The sequence below is a fragment of the Clupea harengus genome, chromosome 11 (genome assembly GCF_900700415.2).
Source record: "Clupea harengus chromosome 11, Ch_v2.0.2, whole genome shotgun sequence".
In the NCBI taxonomy this organism is placed as follows: Eukaryota; Metazoa; Chordata; class Actinopteri; order Clupeiformes; family Clupeidae; genus Clupea; species Clupea harengus.
The window spans coordinates 24,837,922-24,855,769 of NC_045162.1; the positions used below are offsets into that span (position 1 = coordinate 24,837,922).

Below are 17,848 nucleotides of genomic sequence, written 5' to 3' on the forward strand. Positions count from 1 at the left end.
ATATATAAGCATTCATCTGTCTCCGTGGTGACTTTAATATTCTTTTGCCTTTGAAGATATTGCTGAGAACCTAACCAGATTGCGAAATTAAGAAAGCAATAACATTGTTTATGATCAATATGTCGATCTCCAGTGGCCAATATCATAACTGGACAGCTTTTATTACATCATGTTGTAGCATGGCAGAATCCTATGAAATCAAGAATGCATGAGGTCATGCAGTACTGGTCAAAGATGTACAATACGTCATCATTATTCCAGTAAGTCATCTTGTGACTGAAAAATGGCTTATGTCTCAGTCTGTGTATTAATCATCCTCTTCTGTCTATGAGGAACTGATGAGGTAAACGTTTAGGTTTAGATCGTGGTTAAAACTGTTTCTAGAAATTCTCTTACGCTCTGGAATGCATTATTGTTTGGTCCTACACCTATGAACTTGGCTAGAAATATTTTCGGCTTGATGATAACTATGTGTAGGACAGCCCTGCTATTTAGAAAGTGGAATAAGGGAAGAGTGGTCCTCAGGAAAGTATGACTTAATACAAACTCAAACACGTCTTCTTACCATTAGGAAAAGTAGTTATTAAGCTTTTATTGAAGATGGTATGAATCAATTCTAACTATTTTCCTGAAACTTCCCATTTTACATCTTCATTTGATTGACAACAGATTAAATGGTCAAATTGGACGAGTTTAAAAAAGTCTGTTTTCCAACAGTCATTACCTTCTCCGCCTTCAGATGGCATTGTTGTGACTGCTATCCATAGCTCAGGCCTGCTTCTTTCCCACAATGCTTGACGCGCATCGAAATTTTGCCCTACCTGTCCACACTTGCCGCTGTTCATCAATTTCTTCACCTCCGACTTCCAACAACCTGGCCTCTCCCTCAGCTCTACCGTTCCTGGCTAGGAAAGTCCAAGGAGTGGTCAGAGAATGAAAAGATTTCGTTGTGGAAAAGTAAAACGCTGTTTTGAAATGGACCTTTTGAATTTATCTCAGAGGAATTTATACCGAGTTTAATGATATCCTACACTCGGCTGGTTTAAGGAGTTGGAGGAGTTTTTTTCTTTCATCATTTTGAAGAAGGCAAACAGGAAGTATTCACAATCGGTAAACAACCATGGTAAGTTCCAAGAAACGTAATATTTAAGCATGCAAAAGAAGTTTCGACTGACCATTGTATGTGAGGAATCCACTTATACGCACAGAAAAATCTCAGCCTACATTCCTTTAATCTTTAGAAAAGCGGGGACGAGACGTAGGATAGTTATGAACCATTAATATAGTTTCGATCAACCACATAGGTAAATCGACAACAATCGCCCAAATCAGTCACTGTTTCGGATGTTGCCTCTGGGTAAAGAAGGACTAAGCGGTGGATGCAAAGTGGCGTAAAATGTTGAGCGTTTTTTTCTCATTGGCTTGGTCTACTTGCAGCATTGCGTTACCATTATAACTATGGAGCCTTTCTCGCCGTCACTGTCATTTCATAGGCAAATTTGCGTTTTTATATGTTGTACAGATAGCATACATTTACATCTTCATGAACCGCACTGTTGTCAGTACCAAATAGGCGCACAACTAAAGCTATTTCATAGCAATAATTGTGACCGAGGGCCAACGTGTCTGGGCAGAGCCACTCACAATCAACAAAGGGGAATGCAAGGAACTTAAACTAGAGAGTGAAAGAGACTGACTAATATAGACAGACTTCGCTGGGCCATATGTAATGTCATGAAGAAGTTCAAAATATATAGGCAAATATATAAAGTACAATATAAAAAGCATTTTTTTGTTTTTTGTTGTGCAGTATATTTCCTAAAGCAGTCTGAAAAAATCTGATGGTGTCAGGTCCTTAGCCTTGCTTTACTCACTCTTTCCATGGCCGTTCTCATGACACTGACAAGTGTTCCTCTTCTATTGTGAAAGTGCAGCTTGCCCTCTCCACAGTGCCCAGCTGTTGCAACATCAACACCATCTGACAGACAGACTCATCAGGCCACTAACTTCTCTATGCGGCTCAATCACAGCAAACGTGTGCATTTGTGATAGAGATTGAAAAACATTCGTTTTAAGAAGCCTGTGAATGGATTTTAGTCCCTTCATCTACATGCTTGCACATCTTCCACACTCACAATTCCACTGTTATTCATCTGCTCTCATCAGAAAGCGCATAGGAGTGGTGATTAGTAGTTGTTGTGATTAGTAGTTATGGTACTTCAGTATGTCTGTCAGTAATTGTAGAGTGTAGTGCGTAATCAGTTTCAGTAATCTTATGACAACATTGTTGGCTTTCCAGAAATAACTACATGATCACCTCAAACATGGAAATAGAAACATTTGTGGAAATGCGTGTATGGAAGTGAATCTAGCTGTCTCCAGGAGTACTTGAGTTGTATGAAAGTCTCTGACATCATCGTTGAGCACTGTTTTCGACCTGGTAATCAAGTGTCCAGTGCCACTGAAGTTGAAAAGTACAAACATCAACAGCGATAAACTATTAGTGACATGACCAGTCTTGTGTTGCAGTAGGCAGTGGTGCACACACTATACACACGTTTCATTTCTCCAGTCTTTGGTTTGTATTGATGTCACTTCTGGTGGGAACAAACATCCGTCATATGTAGTCTAGTGCAAATTGTACCCCTATGGCAGGGACGTTATTCTCTTGATGCCGCATTATTCTCTTGCTTTCTTCCTGTCTTGAGGAGTACGATCACAAATATGTGATGAGCTCTCACTGGTCCCTGGGGCGTACGATCATGTGTGTGTGTGTGTGTGTGTGTGGGGGGGGGGGGGGGGGGTTCTCAAATGGAGTTCTTCCTTGCCACTAGATAGCCAGTAGATATTTGTTCAGTTAATGAGTAACTCATACTCATTCAGTCAATGAGTAACTCACTTTAGTTGTGCGCCTATGTTCACCTGAATCCCTGCCAGACAAACAACACTACCTGTGCATAGCCACTACTAGCCTCTTCAAAACAGTCATTTGAACTGGTTTATCAAAACTACATTATGCTTTATATATAACATGTCATGAATTACAACTTAATAATTGTATTTGGTCCTAGTTGAAGTTTAACCAATGTAATGCTCCAGTGACCTGGGTATGTAACCTCAAATTAGTGTGATTCTGGAGTTGTATTTGAAAGACCAAATATAGTGAACTGTGAAAAGTGTATTCACCATACCACTCATATTCTTCTTGCTTTGGTCACTGTTTGGAGCCTTAAACAGGTTTTTATGCAATCTAAGTAAAGGGATATTTTGTTCCATTCTAAATAGGAGAAACGCACCAGTATTACTGTGTAAATATCCACATATTTGCTGTCCTGTCTATGACAATATGAAGAACATACCTGAGTATCAGTGCTTTTTGTCAGTGTCATGAAGGCTAATGGGATTTTATCTTCTGGAGTAGCCTTCCCAAGTAACATGATTCTTTGTGGAATGGAGTTATAACTGGATTAACAATTCGAGATTTAGCAGATGCTTTTAGCCACAACAATTTACCGTACAGCCAAGGCAGATATTTTATCAGCAATTTTGATCCCATTAACTCAGAATGAAGGTAGGAGAACTAGTAGAGCCTGTTCATACATGGCTATTTCCAGATGGTTGGGGTTTTTTTTTTCAAAGAAAATATCGCAACTTTAACCAAACACAATATTGTATGTGGTGAAAGCACCCTAACATTGAATATTGTTTTTTGGAAGGGACAAATATTCTTACATTTCAGGTAAATGATGTGGTAATGTAACTGTGGTAATTGTGATCTCCACTAACCAGTTTGTCTCTGTTTTAGGGGAGTAAGGAGCAATACCACTGGCAGACCCAGAATGTGAAGGTGAGCGGTGTGGACGACATGGTCCTGCTCTCCAAGATCAATGAAGACTCCATCACCGAAAACCTCAAGAAGAGATACATGGACGACTACATCTTTGTATCCTTAGGCTGTTGTGCACTCAAAATGAGTGATGGAGACATTCTGCTCTGTTTGTGTTTAAATAGTTTTGCAAGAATGTTGTATGCAATCAGGAGATTAAACATAATCATATATTGCATATTTTGTGAATGTTGCAACAGCCAAAGGTTGCAGCTCAGTTTCTGGTTGACCCAAGTGTTGATTTCACGCCTCTGGATTTTAACCTTAACATTTAACATTTAAGGGTTATGAACAGACCATGCTTACAAATGTGATGTATCAAAATGTTTTAAATCAACCCATCAGTTTGATCAGTTTGGACCTTAACCCTTCTCCTTTAAGACCTATATCGGTCCAGTGCTGATCTCAGTCAATCCCTTCAAACAGCTGCCATACTTCACTGATCGAGAAGTGGAATTGTACCAGGGTGCAGTAAGTCAAACTAGCTCCTGCAGCATTTATTTCCTCAGGGTGAAACAGCCGAGGGAGAGGGAGAGGGAGAGGGAGAGGGAGAGGGAGAGGGAGAGAGAGAGAGAGAGAGAGAGGGAGAGGGAGAGGGAGGGAGGGAGGGAGGGAGAGGGAGAGAGAGGGAGGGAGAGAGAGAGAGGGGAGGAAGGGAGAGGGAGAGATAGGGGGAGGGAGAGAGAGGCAGGGAGAGGGAGGGAGAGAGGGAGAGAGGGAGAGAGAGGGAGGGAGAGAGAGGGAGAGAGAGGGAGAGAGGGAGGGAGAGAGAGAGAGAGGGGAGGGAGGGAGAGATAGGGAGAGAGGGAGGGAGAGGGAGGGAGGGAGAGAGAGGGGAGAGAGAGAGAGAGAGAGAGGGAGAGAGGGAGAGAGGGAGAGAGGGAGAGAGAGGGAGAGAGGGAGAGAGAGGGAGAGAGAGGGAGAGAGAGAGGGAGAGGGAGGGAGAGCGAGGGGGAAGGGAGAGGGAGGGAGAGCGAGGGGGGAGGAAGAGGGAGAGAGAGAGGGGGGAGAGGGACGGTAGCTGACAGTTAGAGCAAGTTGATGAGTAATTGCCACAGCCCTCCCCTTGAGATGACTTTTTTCAGAGAGAAACTGTTCTTGCTGCATGTCCAAACTTGTGTTGGTGGATGCTAAATCTGACTGAGGGGGAACAGCATAGTTAGCTCTTAAGCACTTCCTCTTCGGCTGCACAGCAGGGGGTTGGAGTTGCGTGTGCGTTAAGCAGTGCAGCAGGGGAAAGCTCTCCAATGGCACCTAAACTAGCCCTGCGTTAGGATGCAGCCAACACGCATTCCTTCTTAGTGGTGGGGAAATGTGTACATGTACTTCAATGTCATATTCAGGGGCAAAATGTCTCAATCACAATTAGTTGAAATGAACTGATTAAGGATGTCTCTAGTAGTTAATTCATCATAGTTACATCACATAGACATTTTGATAATTTTTCATAAAGGATTATGAAATGACTTTACAAAGTAATTGCTAACTGGAAACGATCTGATATCCACAACAGGCCCAGTATGAGAATCCACCACACATCTACGCATTGGCAGACAACGTGTACCGCAACATGATGATTGACATGGAGAACCAGTGTGTGATAATCAGGTAAGAGCAGACAGTCGTGTTGCCATTACACGCTGGTTAGATACAGCATCATGATCATGAATTTACTGAAGAGCCGTTTTATCTAGAATCAGGATTCCATCTGATTCCTTCAGGAACATAACAAACGATTGAATACTCTCTATCTCTTCCCTGAAAAAACTGTTTGCCATTTCTCACCTCGGTGTCCTGTTGGACATTTAATGCCATTCTCATACACTGTGGGGTGTGTTATACTCCTGTTTATAGCAGTCACCTGGGGGAAGTTGAATGGCCAAACCATTTGGCCAGTTTTGACCTACACGCTTCTAGGGTGTGGCCCATATTGACTTATTGTCATATTTTTGTCCACAATGTTGGTACACATAGTCAGACATTCACTCTAAAGAGGCGTTACAAATTCACTGGAATTAGGTCAAATTATTGAAGTTGCTATTCCAGGGGGGTTTGGGCTAGCTTGTGTGGATTTCAGGAGCTAGAGAATTATTATACAACTTTTCGGCATGTTGATGAAGAGAACTACACGTTGTGCCAACAACTATATTTTCAGCTGTCTTAAAGTGATGCTCATGTCAAATTATGTTGTTGCTGCTTGCTGTTTAAAAAAATATTTGTTCAGCATTTTAAGTACCTATAAATACATGTGTAGACATATTTATGCAAGATGCCATGTGTCTGATGTGATGTTTACATTTAAATAATTTATTGTCATTGCGTTCTCATGTTACGACCATAACTTCTTTAATAAATCTGTGGAAAAATAGATCGTTAAACCTAACTCACCTAACCTAACATAAAGATTAAAGAAAAAAAATGGTGTCAAATTGTTTTATGTTGCTTGAATGATATCCTTCTCCATCCATCGTAGTGGAGAGAGTGGTGCTGGCAAGACAGTGGCAGCCAAGTACATCATGAGCTACATCTCCAAAGTGTCGGGGGGAGGGCCTAAAGTTCAGGTGGGTGCTCTCAGTCTTCCTTATCATCGCTATGAAATCTGCCTTGGAGATCTCGCCTGAAAACCAGTTCAGGTGACCTTCACAGGAACAGTGTGCTTCACTGACTCTTCCCCTTTGCTGATTTCTTTTCTTCCTTTTTGTTTTAATCTCTCCCCGCTACATGCAGCATGTGAAAGACATCATCCTGCAGTCCAACCCCCTCCTGGAGGCTTTCGGAAATGCCAAGACCGTGCGCAACAACAACTCCAGCCGCTTCGTGAGTCCATGTTCTAAACCACCCTTGCGCATCAGACAGAAAATTATTTGAGAGTTAAATAAGAAAAGCATTACACAATTAGCCAACGTTGCAGTTAGCAGCAGCAGCAGCAAAACCACGGCCATTTATGTGACATTTATGTGTAGACACTTCATTGAGAAGTGATTATCACGGAGTGATACCCTCTAGCATATCCAGATAGCGTTGCAAAGACTGTTGAAATGTTATGGATGTTATGTATGTATGTAAATGTTAGTAGTTTATTTATAAACACTGGACTTTTGCATGTCTTTGGCTTCCAGCAGCATGGTGCTGAATATGTGATATTATAGATGAAGTGAAGCGCACCAGTGGAGTTGTGCGCATTAAGCCGCAGTCTTAATGACTCATAGACTCCTCCACTCTCCTGCTAACTCAGGGTTGTGTGTAGCATTTCAAATGAGTGTGAATTGCCACAGTATCTGTCCATCCCAACTCTATTCATGTCTAAGGTAAGAGAGATCAGTATTCGTCCAACCCGAGGCCACTTGTTTTTGGTGAAATTGACAATTGAATGTGCAGGTCAGGACAGGACGGGACCTGTCATAGGTGTGCAGTGCACCCTAGTGAGCACTGAAAATGAACCTGTGTTTCTTGTATCTCGTGTAGTCAGTGTTGCTGTCAAAGGCTTTGTGATATGGCCAGCCTTCCTTTTGTTTTGGCTGCCCCCAGGGTAAATATTTCGAGATCCAGTTCAGTCGAGGAGGTGAGCCTGATGGAGGAAAGATCTCAAACTTCCTTTTGGAAAAATCGAGAGTGGTCTCCCAGAATCAGGAGGAGAGGAACTTCCACATCTACTACCAGGTTGAGCAACATCTATTCTGTAGCAATCTAAATACTATCCATGATCCGTGGCTGTGTGTCTCTTTGTACTTTCTTTGTCTGAGCACATCCACTAAATGCCTGAATGTCAATAAAAATGTATTTCAATGCAAGTCATACTGTATATATATGACTTGCTCATATATGCCCGTATTTTCCTTTTCGGTCATATCATTTCTTACCATCCTCTTGCTGTTACAGCTCCTAAGCGGGGCTACCAAAGAGCAGAGAGAGAATCTTGGCGTCACAACAGCAGATTACTACACCTATCTCAACCAGTCTGGCACCTACACTGTGGAGGATGTCAACGACAAGAAGGAATTTCAAGACACCATGGTGAGTTACGTGTAGTCATTTTAACTTTTAAGCGTTAATCTTTTGGCAAGACTGTCCACATTTGTACGCATTATTAACAAACAAATGAATATGAATGATACATCAACAAATTAATTAAATGACGGTCTCTGGTTGGCTTCGCTTCCAGTTCTGACTGATGGTATGGCTGTATGGCTGTTACATGTGTACAGTAAATGATTATTGGAGTTTTGTCATGAAGTTTAATCATGTTGTCTTTGTCATCCTTTAGGAGGCCATGTCGGTGGTGGGCTTGACTCTTGACGAGCGGGACACTGTGCTGCAGATTGTTGCAGGGATCCTCCATCTTGGAAACATAGCTTTCAGAGAGGAGGGCAACAATGCAGTGGTGGATAGTGAAGACTGTAAGTACTGCACACACACACACACACACACACACACACACACACACACACACACACACACACACATACACACACACACACACAGTGCTCTTTAACTGACCCATCGAAGTAAAAACCTCACCTCTTTCTCTGTTGCAGTCTTAGCCTTCCCAGCCTATTTGTTGGGTATTGACCAAGAGGGTCTAAAGAATAAGCTGACCAGCCGCATCATGGACAGCAAGTGGGGTGGGAAGACGGAGACCATCGCTGTCACCCTCAACCGAGAGCAGGCCTCCTTCACCAGAGACGCCCTCTCCAAAGCACTCTACTCCCGCCTGTTCGACTTCCTGGTGGACGTGAGTCAGACTCTCCTGCCCTCTGCTGTCTTTCAACACGTGCCTCAGTCACTGGCACAGCTTGCTGAATCTTGCTCTTGATTTTGTCTCACCTTTTTCCTCATCATTTCCCATTTTCCTAAAATAGATAATGTATTTTCTACAAAACAGCAGGAGCCTTGGTGCTTCGTTTTATTTTTTTAGAGAACCCCTTTCTGTAAGAAACGTTGGTTCCAAAACGTCACACTCACTCTTCACTGTCTTCCTCTCTTGAGTCTTGAGAGAAGAGCACATTTACAGACGTGGACAAAATTGTTGGTACCCTTCCGTTAAAGGAAGAAAAAGCCACAATGGTCACTGAAATAACTTGAAACTGACTAAAGTAATAATAAATAAAAAAATACTGAAAATGAACTAATGAAAATCAGACATTGATTTTGAATTGTGGTTCAACATAATAATAATAAAAAAAAAACGAATTAAACAGGCCTGGACAAAAATGATGGTACCCCTAGAAAAGATTTAAAATAATTTGACCATAGAGACATGTTAAACTAAGGTGTGTCCTCTAATTAGCATTACAGGCTTCTTCAAACTTGTAATCAGTCAGTCTGCCTATTTAACTGGTGAAAAGTAGTCACTGTGGTGTTTGGTATCATGGTGTGTACCACACTGAACATGGACCACAGAAAGCTAAGGACAGAGTTGTCTCAGGAGATTAGAAAGGAAATTATAGACAAGCATGTTAACGGTAAAGGCTATAAGACCATCTCCAAGCAGCATGATATTCCTGTGACAACAGTTGCACATATTATTCAGAAGTTTAAGGTCCAGGGGACTGTAGCCAACCTCTCTGGACGTGGCTGCAAGAGGAAAATTGATGACAAATTGAAGAGACGGATAATACAAATGGTAACCAAAGTGCCCAGAACAACTTCCAAAGAGATTAGAGGTGAACTCCAAGGTCAAGGTACATCAGTGCCAGATTGCACCATCAGTCGCTGTTTGAGCCAAAGTGGACCGAGGAGGACACCACTGTTGAAAGCAAATCATATAAAAGCGAAACTGGAAATTGCCAAAATGCATATTGACAAGCCACAGGGCTTCTGGGAGAATGTCCTTTGGACAGACGAGACAAAACTGGAGCTTGTCAGTTTCAAGTTATTTCAGTGACAATTGTGGGTTTTTCCTTCTTTAAATGAAGGGTACCAACAATTTTGTCCACGTCTGTAGATGCTGTGTGTGTGTGTGTGTGTGTGTGTGTGTGTGTGTGTGTGTGTGTGTGTGTGTGTGTGTGTGTGTGTGTGTGTGTGTGTGTGTGTGTGTGTGTAAGCCTGTGTTTATTCCTTCATTAATCCCTTGCTATGGTTCTCATGTTAGGTAATAAACAAAGCCATGCAGAAGGACAATGAGGAGTTCAACATCGGGGTGCTGGACATCTATGGTTTTGAGATCTTTCAGGTGGATATCTGCAGTGTTGTTTCTTGTAGCGCAAGTCAGTTTAAATGATCAGTATTGAATAGTAGTGGTGGAATAGTGGGCTATAGTTTTTATTTATTCAATGCAGTATTTCATTGAAATGGGTTATGTATAAATGAGATTTGGAAATAGTATTTTTTTCCCCGTTCATCAGAAAAATGGTTTTGAGCAGTTCTGTATCAACTTCGTGAATGAAAAACTGCAGCAGATTTTCATTGAGCTCACATTGAAAGCTGAGCAGGTAAAGAACCTTCCTTTCCAATTAACTTCAGAACTACTGGTATGAACCTCTTCTTCTGTGCAGTGCATAGTGATTCATTCATTCTACTCATTTCCTAGGAAGAGTATGTGCAGGAGGGAATACGATGGACGCCCATAGAGTACTTCAATAACAAAATTGTGTGCGACTTAATCGAGTCCAAATTGGTAAGTGTGGTGTGATTGGTAATCAAAAAAAGATGTTTAAAAAAAAAGTGTGTAATCATTAATCGATCATCATAAATAAGTAGTACATACTGATTCACTTGGAAATGTTCTACCCAGAATCCCCCTGGCATCATGAGTATCCTGGACGATGTGTGTGCCACTATGCATGCCAAGGGTGAGGGGGCAGACCAGACCCTCATCCAGAAGCTCCAGACAGGGATTGGCAATCATGAGCACTTCAACAACTGGAACAAGGGCTTCGTAGTACACCACTATGCTGGCAAGGCAAGAGATAACAATGCTGAAACTAAATGCCCCTCTTCTCCGTTTGTTTGAGGCCACTTGTATGACCTGTTTGTTTTGTGGTTGTACATTTAAAGATCAACTCCTGAAATGAAAAGCTTACTGTGCTGCCCCTACCAGGCCAGTTCTTGCTGTTTTTGTTGCGTCTTTGTTGTGACGCCTCCTACTGAATGCATGATGTCTGTCTGTCTCCCGCAGGTGTCATATGATGTCAGTGGTTTCTGTGAGAGGAACAGGGATGTGCTGTTCAATGACATCATTGAGCTGATGCAGAGCAGTGAATTGTGAGTAGCTCAGCCCATTAGAAGAACCTAATTAACTAAAAAGGCTCTTAGGTACCCATCGTCGTATAGAAACTACTTAACTAATAGGGTCCTCCTGCGCCTATTAATCACTGTTGTGTGGTATGTCACAACACTGAGGTTTTTGGAGGACATTATGAACAAGGGATCTGCGTAAAGTGTATTTAGCTTAGTTCATTTATACATCATAATCTCAACATTGATTGAAAGCATTCAGTTTTCAGGTCTTTTGAATGAGCAATAAAATGATAATTATTCCATAACAACCATAACAAACTAAGCAATGTAAATGTTATTTGTGTGTGTGTGTGTGTGTGTGTGTGTGTGTGTGTGTGTGTGTGTGTGTGTGTGTGTGTGTGTGTGTGTGCGTGTGCGTGTGTGCGTGTGTGTGTCAGCGAGTTTATCAAAGACCTTTTCCCAGAAAATCTCGATGCGGAGAAAAGGGGGCGCCCTACCACTGCAGGCACCAAAATCAAGGTACTCCATAACGACTGGTCTCTTAAATCAGAATATTTCATGCATTGAAACAATGACCCGTTGCATGGGGGTATTCCACAGAGCAGGCTCACTGAGTTATGCACACAATGCACACAGTTACACTTTTTTACCTCACCAGTTTTTCCATAGATTTCACTACACACGATTATCCATTCACTTCTCAAATTGTCTTTGTCTTTACGAACAGTTTGTCACCCTCTGATGATACTGTGATGTGTGTTTATCGTGACCTCCTTCAGAAACAGGCCAATGACCTGGTGCAGAGGCTGATGAAGAGCACGCCCCACTACATCCGCTGCATCAAGCCCAACGAGACCAAGAAGCCACGGGACTGGGAGGACAGCCGCGCCAAGCACCAGGTGGAGTACCTGGGGCTCAGGGAGAACATCCGCGTACGCCGGGCAGGCTTCGCCTTCCGCCGGCCCTTCAAGAAGTTCCTGCAAAGGTATGAGTAACACTGAACACATCGTCAGATGATGTACTAGATTTCAACATCCCAGCTCTGATACCAGTGTTAATGAATGTATTGCATAACCCCCCCTGCTTTAATAATGTGCCTTCATTGATATCTGGAAAAAATTGAAGCATCCCCTGAAAAAAAACCTTAATTCTACAACACTCTCTTAAACTCTTAAAGCATGTGCATATCAGGTAGATACGAGGACAAAGGAAAGAATTCCTCCATTCTGCCATTATCTGAACTGGTCCTGTTGTTTTCCAGATATGCCATCCTGACCAAAGAGACGTGGCCCCAGTGGAAGGGGGAGGAGAAGAAAGGGGTCCTGCACCTGCTCAGCTCTGTCAACATGGACTCTGACCAGTACCAGCTGGGCAAGGCCAAAATCTTTGTCAAAGCTCCAGAATCGGTGAGGGGCTCAGTTCTCTTGAGGGATTTGGATTGTCACTGGTTTGAAAATCACAACCGGATAAAAAAGCATCTGTCCAGCAGCTTTCTCGCAGTCTTGAGTTCAGTTACGGTACATCTTGCGATAGTTTGTATACACGTCGAGTACAAGTGTTGAAATATGCTTTTAGAATGTTTATTGTCGGAGGCTAGACTTATGTCTAAGGTGATTCACAAATATTTGAAATACTTTACCCGAGAGTTCTATCTTTGTTTTCCTGCTATTGTGCCCTGTTTACCCTGGGAGACGCTAGTTAATTCAGGCACAGGCAAATCTAATCAATGTTTTCAAGCCGTTTTCTGCCAATTCTTAATGAAAGACATCACGCTTGGAGGAAAAGTGCACCAGTTCATAGCTTGGAGCAATTCAGCGCTTGAAGCTATTTTTGAAAACACAGCACTACAATGAAAAGGGCCACCCAACAGTTTATATGGCCAGTCAACATCCATATCCACTCTTAAGAGGGTGGATAAGTGAGACCGTGACCCACAGGAATTCTGACACCAAATTAATTCTGCTCAGCTCAGTCAGCTGAAGGAGATTATGTACATTAATGATGGAGACGGAGAGCAATGTCACCATACCAAATATCTATGTCAGGCTATACTTAGTAACACTTGCCATTACATATGACATATGGAATTGGATTGAATATTGTAGGTGCTTAGTACCACTTAATACCATTTAGTTGTCAGTATTAGCTTTTACCTCTTTACTCTCCTTACCACAGAAGGGCCCACTGTATGGTGAAACTCCAATAATCGTTTATCTTCTGACATTTGTGTATAGCTGTTCCTGCTGGAGGAGATGAGAGAGAGAAAATATAACGGGTATGCCCGAGTCATTCAGAAGGCCTGGCGCAAGCACATTGCTGTTCGCAAAAACGTCAAAATGCGAGAGGAAGGTAAGAAAGTTCACATAACCAATGGAATATTCATTCAGTCTATAGCCAACAGTTATTTATAAAGCTTCCATGTAATCAATTTCTGCAAAGAGCCCCCTCTTCATTAATTTAGTCATTTTCTTATGGTTTTGTTTTGTTTGAATGTCATGTTAATGGATGTTCAGCGTTTCTGTTTTTTATTTGAAAGCTGTCCACTGTTAAAAAAAAAGAAAGAAAAAGAAACCTTTGCCATGCTACGATGTCATATGTTACTACCTCAGATTAGATACATTACATTGATTTCTTTCTGTGTTCTATTGTGTTCTTTTTCTTCTGTGTTATTGCTTATCACGAGTATGTCAGGAGAGAACATCGGTAAGGAGGAGTGATATGGATTTGTTTTGACAAGCCCTCCCTCTTGTTTCAGCGTCTGACATTCTGCTGAATAAGAAGGAGCGCAGGAAGAACAGCCTGAACCGGAACTTTGTCGGGGACTACATCGGCACCGACAACCATCCTGAGATCCGGCAGTTTGTGGGCCGCAGGGAGAGGATAGACTTTGCTGATGTCGTGGTGAAATACGATCGCCGGTTCAGGGTAGGTTACCCGCCACCTGCTACCAGAGGACCAGTGCATTCACCCACTCATCTCATCTGTGTGTTTTGTGGAGGTTGCTGTTTGTTTGGATGATGTAGTGGTGATCAGAGTGCATTTGTCTCCCCACCCACAGTCTGTGAAGCGTGACCTCATCCTGACCCCCAAATTCCTTTACCTGATTGGTCGGGAGAAGGTGAAGCAGGGCCCAGAGAAGGGCCAGATCCGGGAGGTCCTGAAGAGACAAATCGAGGTGGAGAAGATTCAGTCAGTCTCTCTCAGGTAAGGCCACAAGCAGTTTCCATGGATTTAACAGCTCAGTAACTACACTGCATTGATGAAGCATGATTGTGTTATCTGTATACAAAACACACACACACACACACACACACACTCACACACTCACTGTCTTAATTGTCCCCTTAGTACGTTACAGGATGATTTCTTCATTGTGCATGAGGAGCGTTATGACAGCGTACTGCAGTGCATCTTCAAGACCGAGTTCCTCAGCCTGCTGTATAAACGCTATGAGGAGAAGACCCAGAGGAAGCTCCCAATCAAGTTTAACAACCTGTATGTACTTATGCCGTCATCTGGCGGTCTGCCATCTCACTTTGTTCACTATGTTTATGACCTATTTAAGAACATAATGCTTCAAACAGTTCAGTTCAGATCATGGGTTGCCTTAAACGATGCACAGGCTTTTCCTCAAGCATATAATCTTTATGTTTGAAATGTAGAACAGCTTTTATTTTGCATTTCTGTTGCAGTTACACAATTTATGATTTATAAGTGAGATGTACAGTGTATATTTCTCTTGAGAAATGATATGATGTACGGTATGTTCTTTTTTGCCCCGCTTGTTCCAGTCTGGAGTTTAAGGTGAAGAAGGGGGGCTGGGGTCCTTTCTCCTCGGCCGGCTCCAGGCAGATCCAGTTCCAGGGGGGGCAGGGAGACGAGGCGGTTCTGAAGCCTAGTGGAAAACAATTGGTTGTCAGTGTTGGACCGGGTCTTCCCAAGAACTCCAGTAAGTCTTACCACACTAAGTATTCTAATCCTTACATATTAGGTTAAGACCTTTGTAAGGCATAATGGTGCACATCAGAACTAAATGGTTTAGTCCATTCTTCTCACATAATTAGAGATTTAGATTAAATTGCTGTTTGTTCTGATTGAGTCTTATTTTTAATGATTGCATTCCAACTATTTGTCTCAGTTTAAATTATAGCCAATTAAATCTATATTTTCAAAATCTATAGACTGTCACCAATTTGGATTCATGTTTCATTCATCTCCAGTTATTTGTTACAATCAAAGCAATCCTGTTGTTCCTTAGGGCCCACTCGACGAGACAACAGGAAGAGCAGACACATGGGTAACCAGGCCCCCAGCTCAAGAGGGTACTCCCGTGGTAAGTTAGGATTCAGGAACTAACATGGCAAACTCATTTACATGTCTGCTGAAATGGGGTATTTAGCTAGTCTTTTTATTTTTTGTGCTGTGATGCCTGACTTGTTAAGCTACAATTAGATTTGAATTGGCTAAAAGAGGGTTTCTGATCTGGGTCCACAGACCCTCAGCGTAATGATCCTCGTGGGGGTGGTGGTAGGGGCCGCCAACCGTCAGTCAGGGGCTCTCTGATCCGCCAGCAGTCCAGCATGGAGCAGCCCAGCCTGCCTCGACTCCAGGACCAGCGGCAGTCCCGCAACCCCAACCCCAAGAACACTGACAAGGGCTTCATGAATGTGCCTGACCAGGGAGTGGCTGGGTGAGGTTTTTTGGTGGTGGTGTTTGTGTGGGTATGTGTGCGTGTACGAACATGTGTGTGTGTGTGTGTGTGTGTGTGTGTGTGTGTGTGTGTGTGTGTGTGTGTGTGTGTGTGTGTGTGTGTGTGCGTGCATGCCTGGTGCAAATGTTTTTTTAAGCAGTTTTGTGAGTCACAATGAATCCTCCTTCTCAGAGACTAAGTGTGTTAATGTGTTGAGTGAAACGTGACTCAATAAGAAGATGATCAAATGAATTAAGAGGTTTGATTGAAAATGTTTGAAGATGTTCCATCAGCAGAAACATCCCAGGCATCCCCCCCATCCGTCTCCCCTCCTCTCCCCTCCCTCCTCTACCCATCCATTCACTGATGCCCTTGTTGTCCGTATTCAGAATTCATCGGAGACGGTCGAAGGAATACAAGCCTGTGCCAGGCTCAGGTCGTCCCAAGCCAGCCCCCAAACCCAAGCCGCGCACTCCACAGTGCAAAGCTCTGTGGCCCTACGACGCCCAGGACACGGATGAGCTCAGCTTCAATGGCGATGACATTATTGACATCCTAACTCAAGGTAGGAGCACACAGTGTATTTACTGAGGGCCAGTAATATAGAAGAAATATATATACAAATCTTTTAAGGATTTATTTAGCTTCTCCTCTGTGATGCTGAGTTCTGTGTAGCTGTTATTTAGAATATTGTTACAGATTTACATTTACTCATTTTACCAATGCTTTTATTCAGAGGGGCTATAACTGAGTATAACATTTATATCACCAGATCTATTACTGCGGTTTTGTTTCTGACACATGTTAGCAGCTTGCTGGCAAGAGGCGTATCTTGGATACTGTAGGTGTAAGACTTTGTGGATTGGCATGGCATTCTACGCTAACCGAATGCAATATTCTGCTGTTTGTTTTAGATAGCTCTGGCTGGTGGTATGGGCGTTTACGAGGACGAGAGGGAATGTTTCCCGGCAACTATGTTGAAAAAATCTGAGCAAAGATGTCAGTAACAGGAATCAATACCAGGAGGACTCGATTAATTTGTTCCGTGTGACATGAGGAGGATGTGAAACTGCCGTGAATAATCAGAGGCAGTAACAACTTGAACAATGAAGATGCCAAATCTTTGGTGTTTTACTGACAAAAAAGCAAACTAGGCATTATTAATTACAGGTTTTTCACACTGATGCGCACATATACATACATACATACATACATACATACATACATACATACATACATACATACATTCGTGCATACATACATACAACCACACAGACATACACCCAGTAAACATGTTAGTATCTTTAAATCTATTAGTTATTTTATTGAACATAGGACATATATAACGGAGCAAATCTCTAACTGCTAAAAACAGTAGATTTTGTAATAGAAATATTTTTTCATTTCGCAGTCATGTATTCTTATGGTATAAGAAAAAAGTGAACAAATGTTTAAGCCTCTTGTCAATGAAATTGCCTTCTTCTTGATGTTCCAATTCCTGTGCAACTTGAAAGAAATCTACTTAGATAACTGTTGTACTTCTAAGAGAATGCTAAACGCATTTCTGGATGTTGTTGCATCTCATTTTTGCCACTCACAGAAGTGCCAAATATTGGTAATCAAGATGGGAATGTCCTTCCAGGAGAGTACCAGAAAGAGTACCAGAGTCTGGATTGTGTTGTTTGGAGAAGAGGGTCTACTTACTTCTTTTCCTTGCTTTTCCTTACTTCTTTTTCCTTTCCTCAACCCTGTGTTAATAGACACACCTCTGTTATTCCAATAGAAAAACACACTCTTTTATACACATTAATTGTAAAGCTATATGAGACTGTTAGTGTGTTTGTCCTTATGATTCTACTCATGAGGGAGCCCTGCCTTTACATTCTCCATATTTCTGTCTAACCCCCTCTAGAACACTTTGATGAGGCAACATTTTTATACATATAAATGTGTCTGTGACCTCATTAAAACGGTTTTATCTTGTGAATTGTGTGCATTTCTTGAAAATGATGATGGAATAATTAGTATTGCAACACAGAAATAGGAGAGGTTAAGTTACTGCCTCTGTCAAGGAAGCTCACTAATTTATTTAT

At 42.2% G+C, this 17,848-nt stretch overlaps 1 protein-coding gene across 1 annotated transcript; it reads left to right on the forward strand.

Annotated features, from left to right (window-relative positions):
* Nucleotides 1–81: 81 nt before the first annotated feature.
* myo1eb (myosin IEb) lies at nucleotides 82–17,742 on the forward strand. Its single transcript, XM_031576484.2, has 27 exons — nucleotides 82–1,123; nucleotides 3,806–3,943; nucleotides 4,268–4,357; nucleotides 5,400–5,494; nucleotides 6,360–6,447; nucleotides 6,614–6,703; nucleotides 7,415–7,546; nucleotides 7,766–7,900; nucleotides 8,151–8,283; nucleotides 8,422–8,618; nucleotides 9,978–10,058; nucleotides 10,231–10,317; nucleotides 10,416–10,502; nucleotides 10,620–10,787; nucleotides 11,004–11,089; nucleotides 11,503–11,584; nucleotides 11,845–12,050; nucleotides 12,327–12,471; nucleotides 13,300–13,414; nucleotides 13,821–13,990; nucleotides 14,124–14,269; nucleotides 14,414–14,560; nucleotides 14,857–15,014; nucleotides 15,324–15,398; nucleotides 15,560–15,755; nucleotides 16,145–16,320; nucleotides 16,670–17,742. Exons 1-27 carry the CDS (start codon nucleotides 1,121–1,123, stop codon nucleotides 16,744–16,746), a joined length of 3,303 nt encoding a protein of 1,100 aa, XP_031432344.1. The 5' UTR covers nucleotides 82–1,120; the 3' UTR covers nucleotides 16,747–17,742.
* The last annotated feature ends 106 nt before the right edge of the window (nucleotides 17,743–17,848 follow it).

What these genes read in the sequence shown, in the direction of transcription:
- myo1eb (XM_031576484.2), top strand. An exon ending in ACTTCCACATCTACTACCAG is followed by an intron (nt 7,547 to 7,765) that starts GTTGAGCAACAT and finishes TTGCTGTTACAG; the next exon opens with CTCCTAAGCGGGGCTACCAA. An exon ending in CGTCAAAATGCGAGAGGAAG is followed by an intron (nt 13,415 to 13,820) that starts GTAAGAAAGTTC and finishes CTCTTGTTTCAG; the next exon opens with CGTCTGACATTCTGCTGAAT.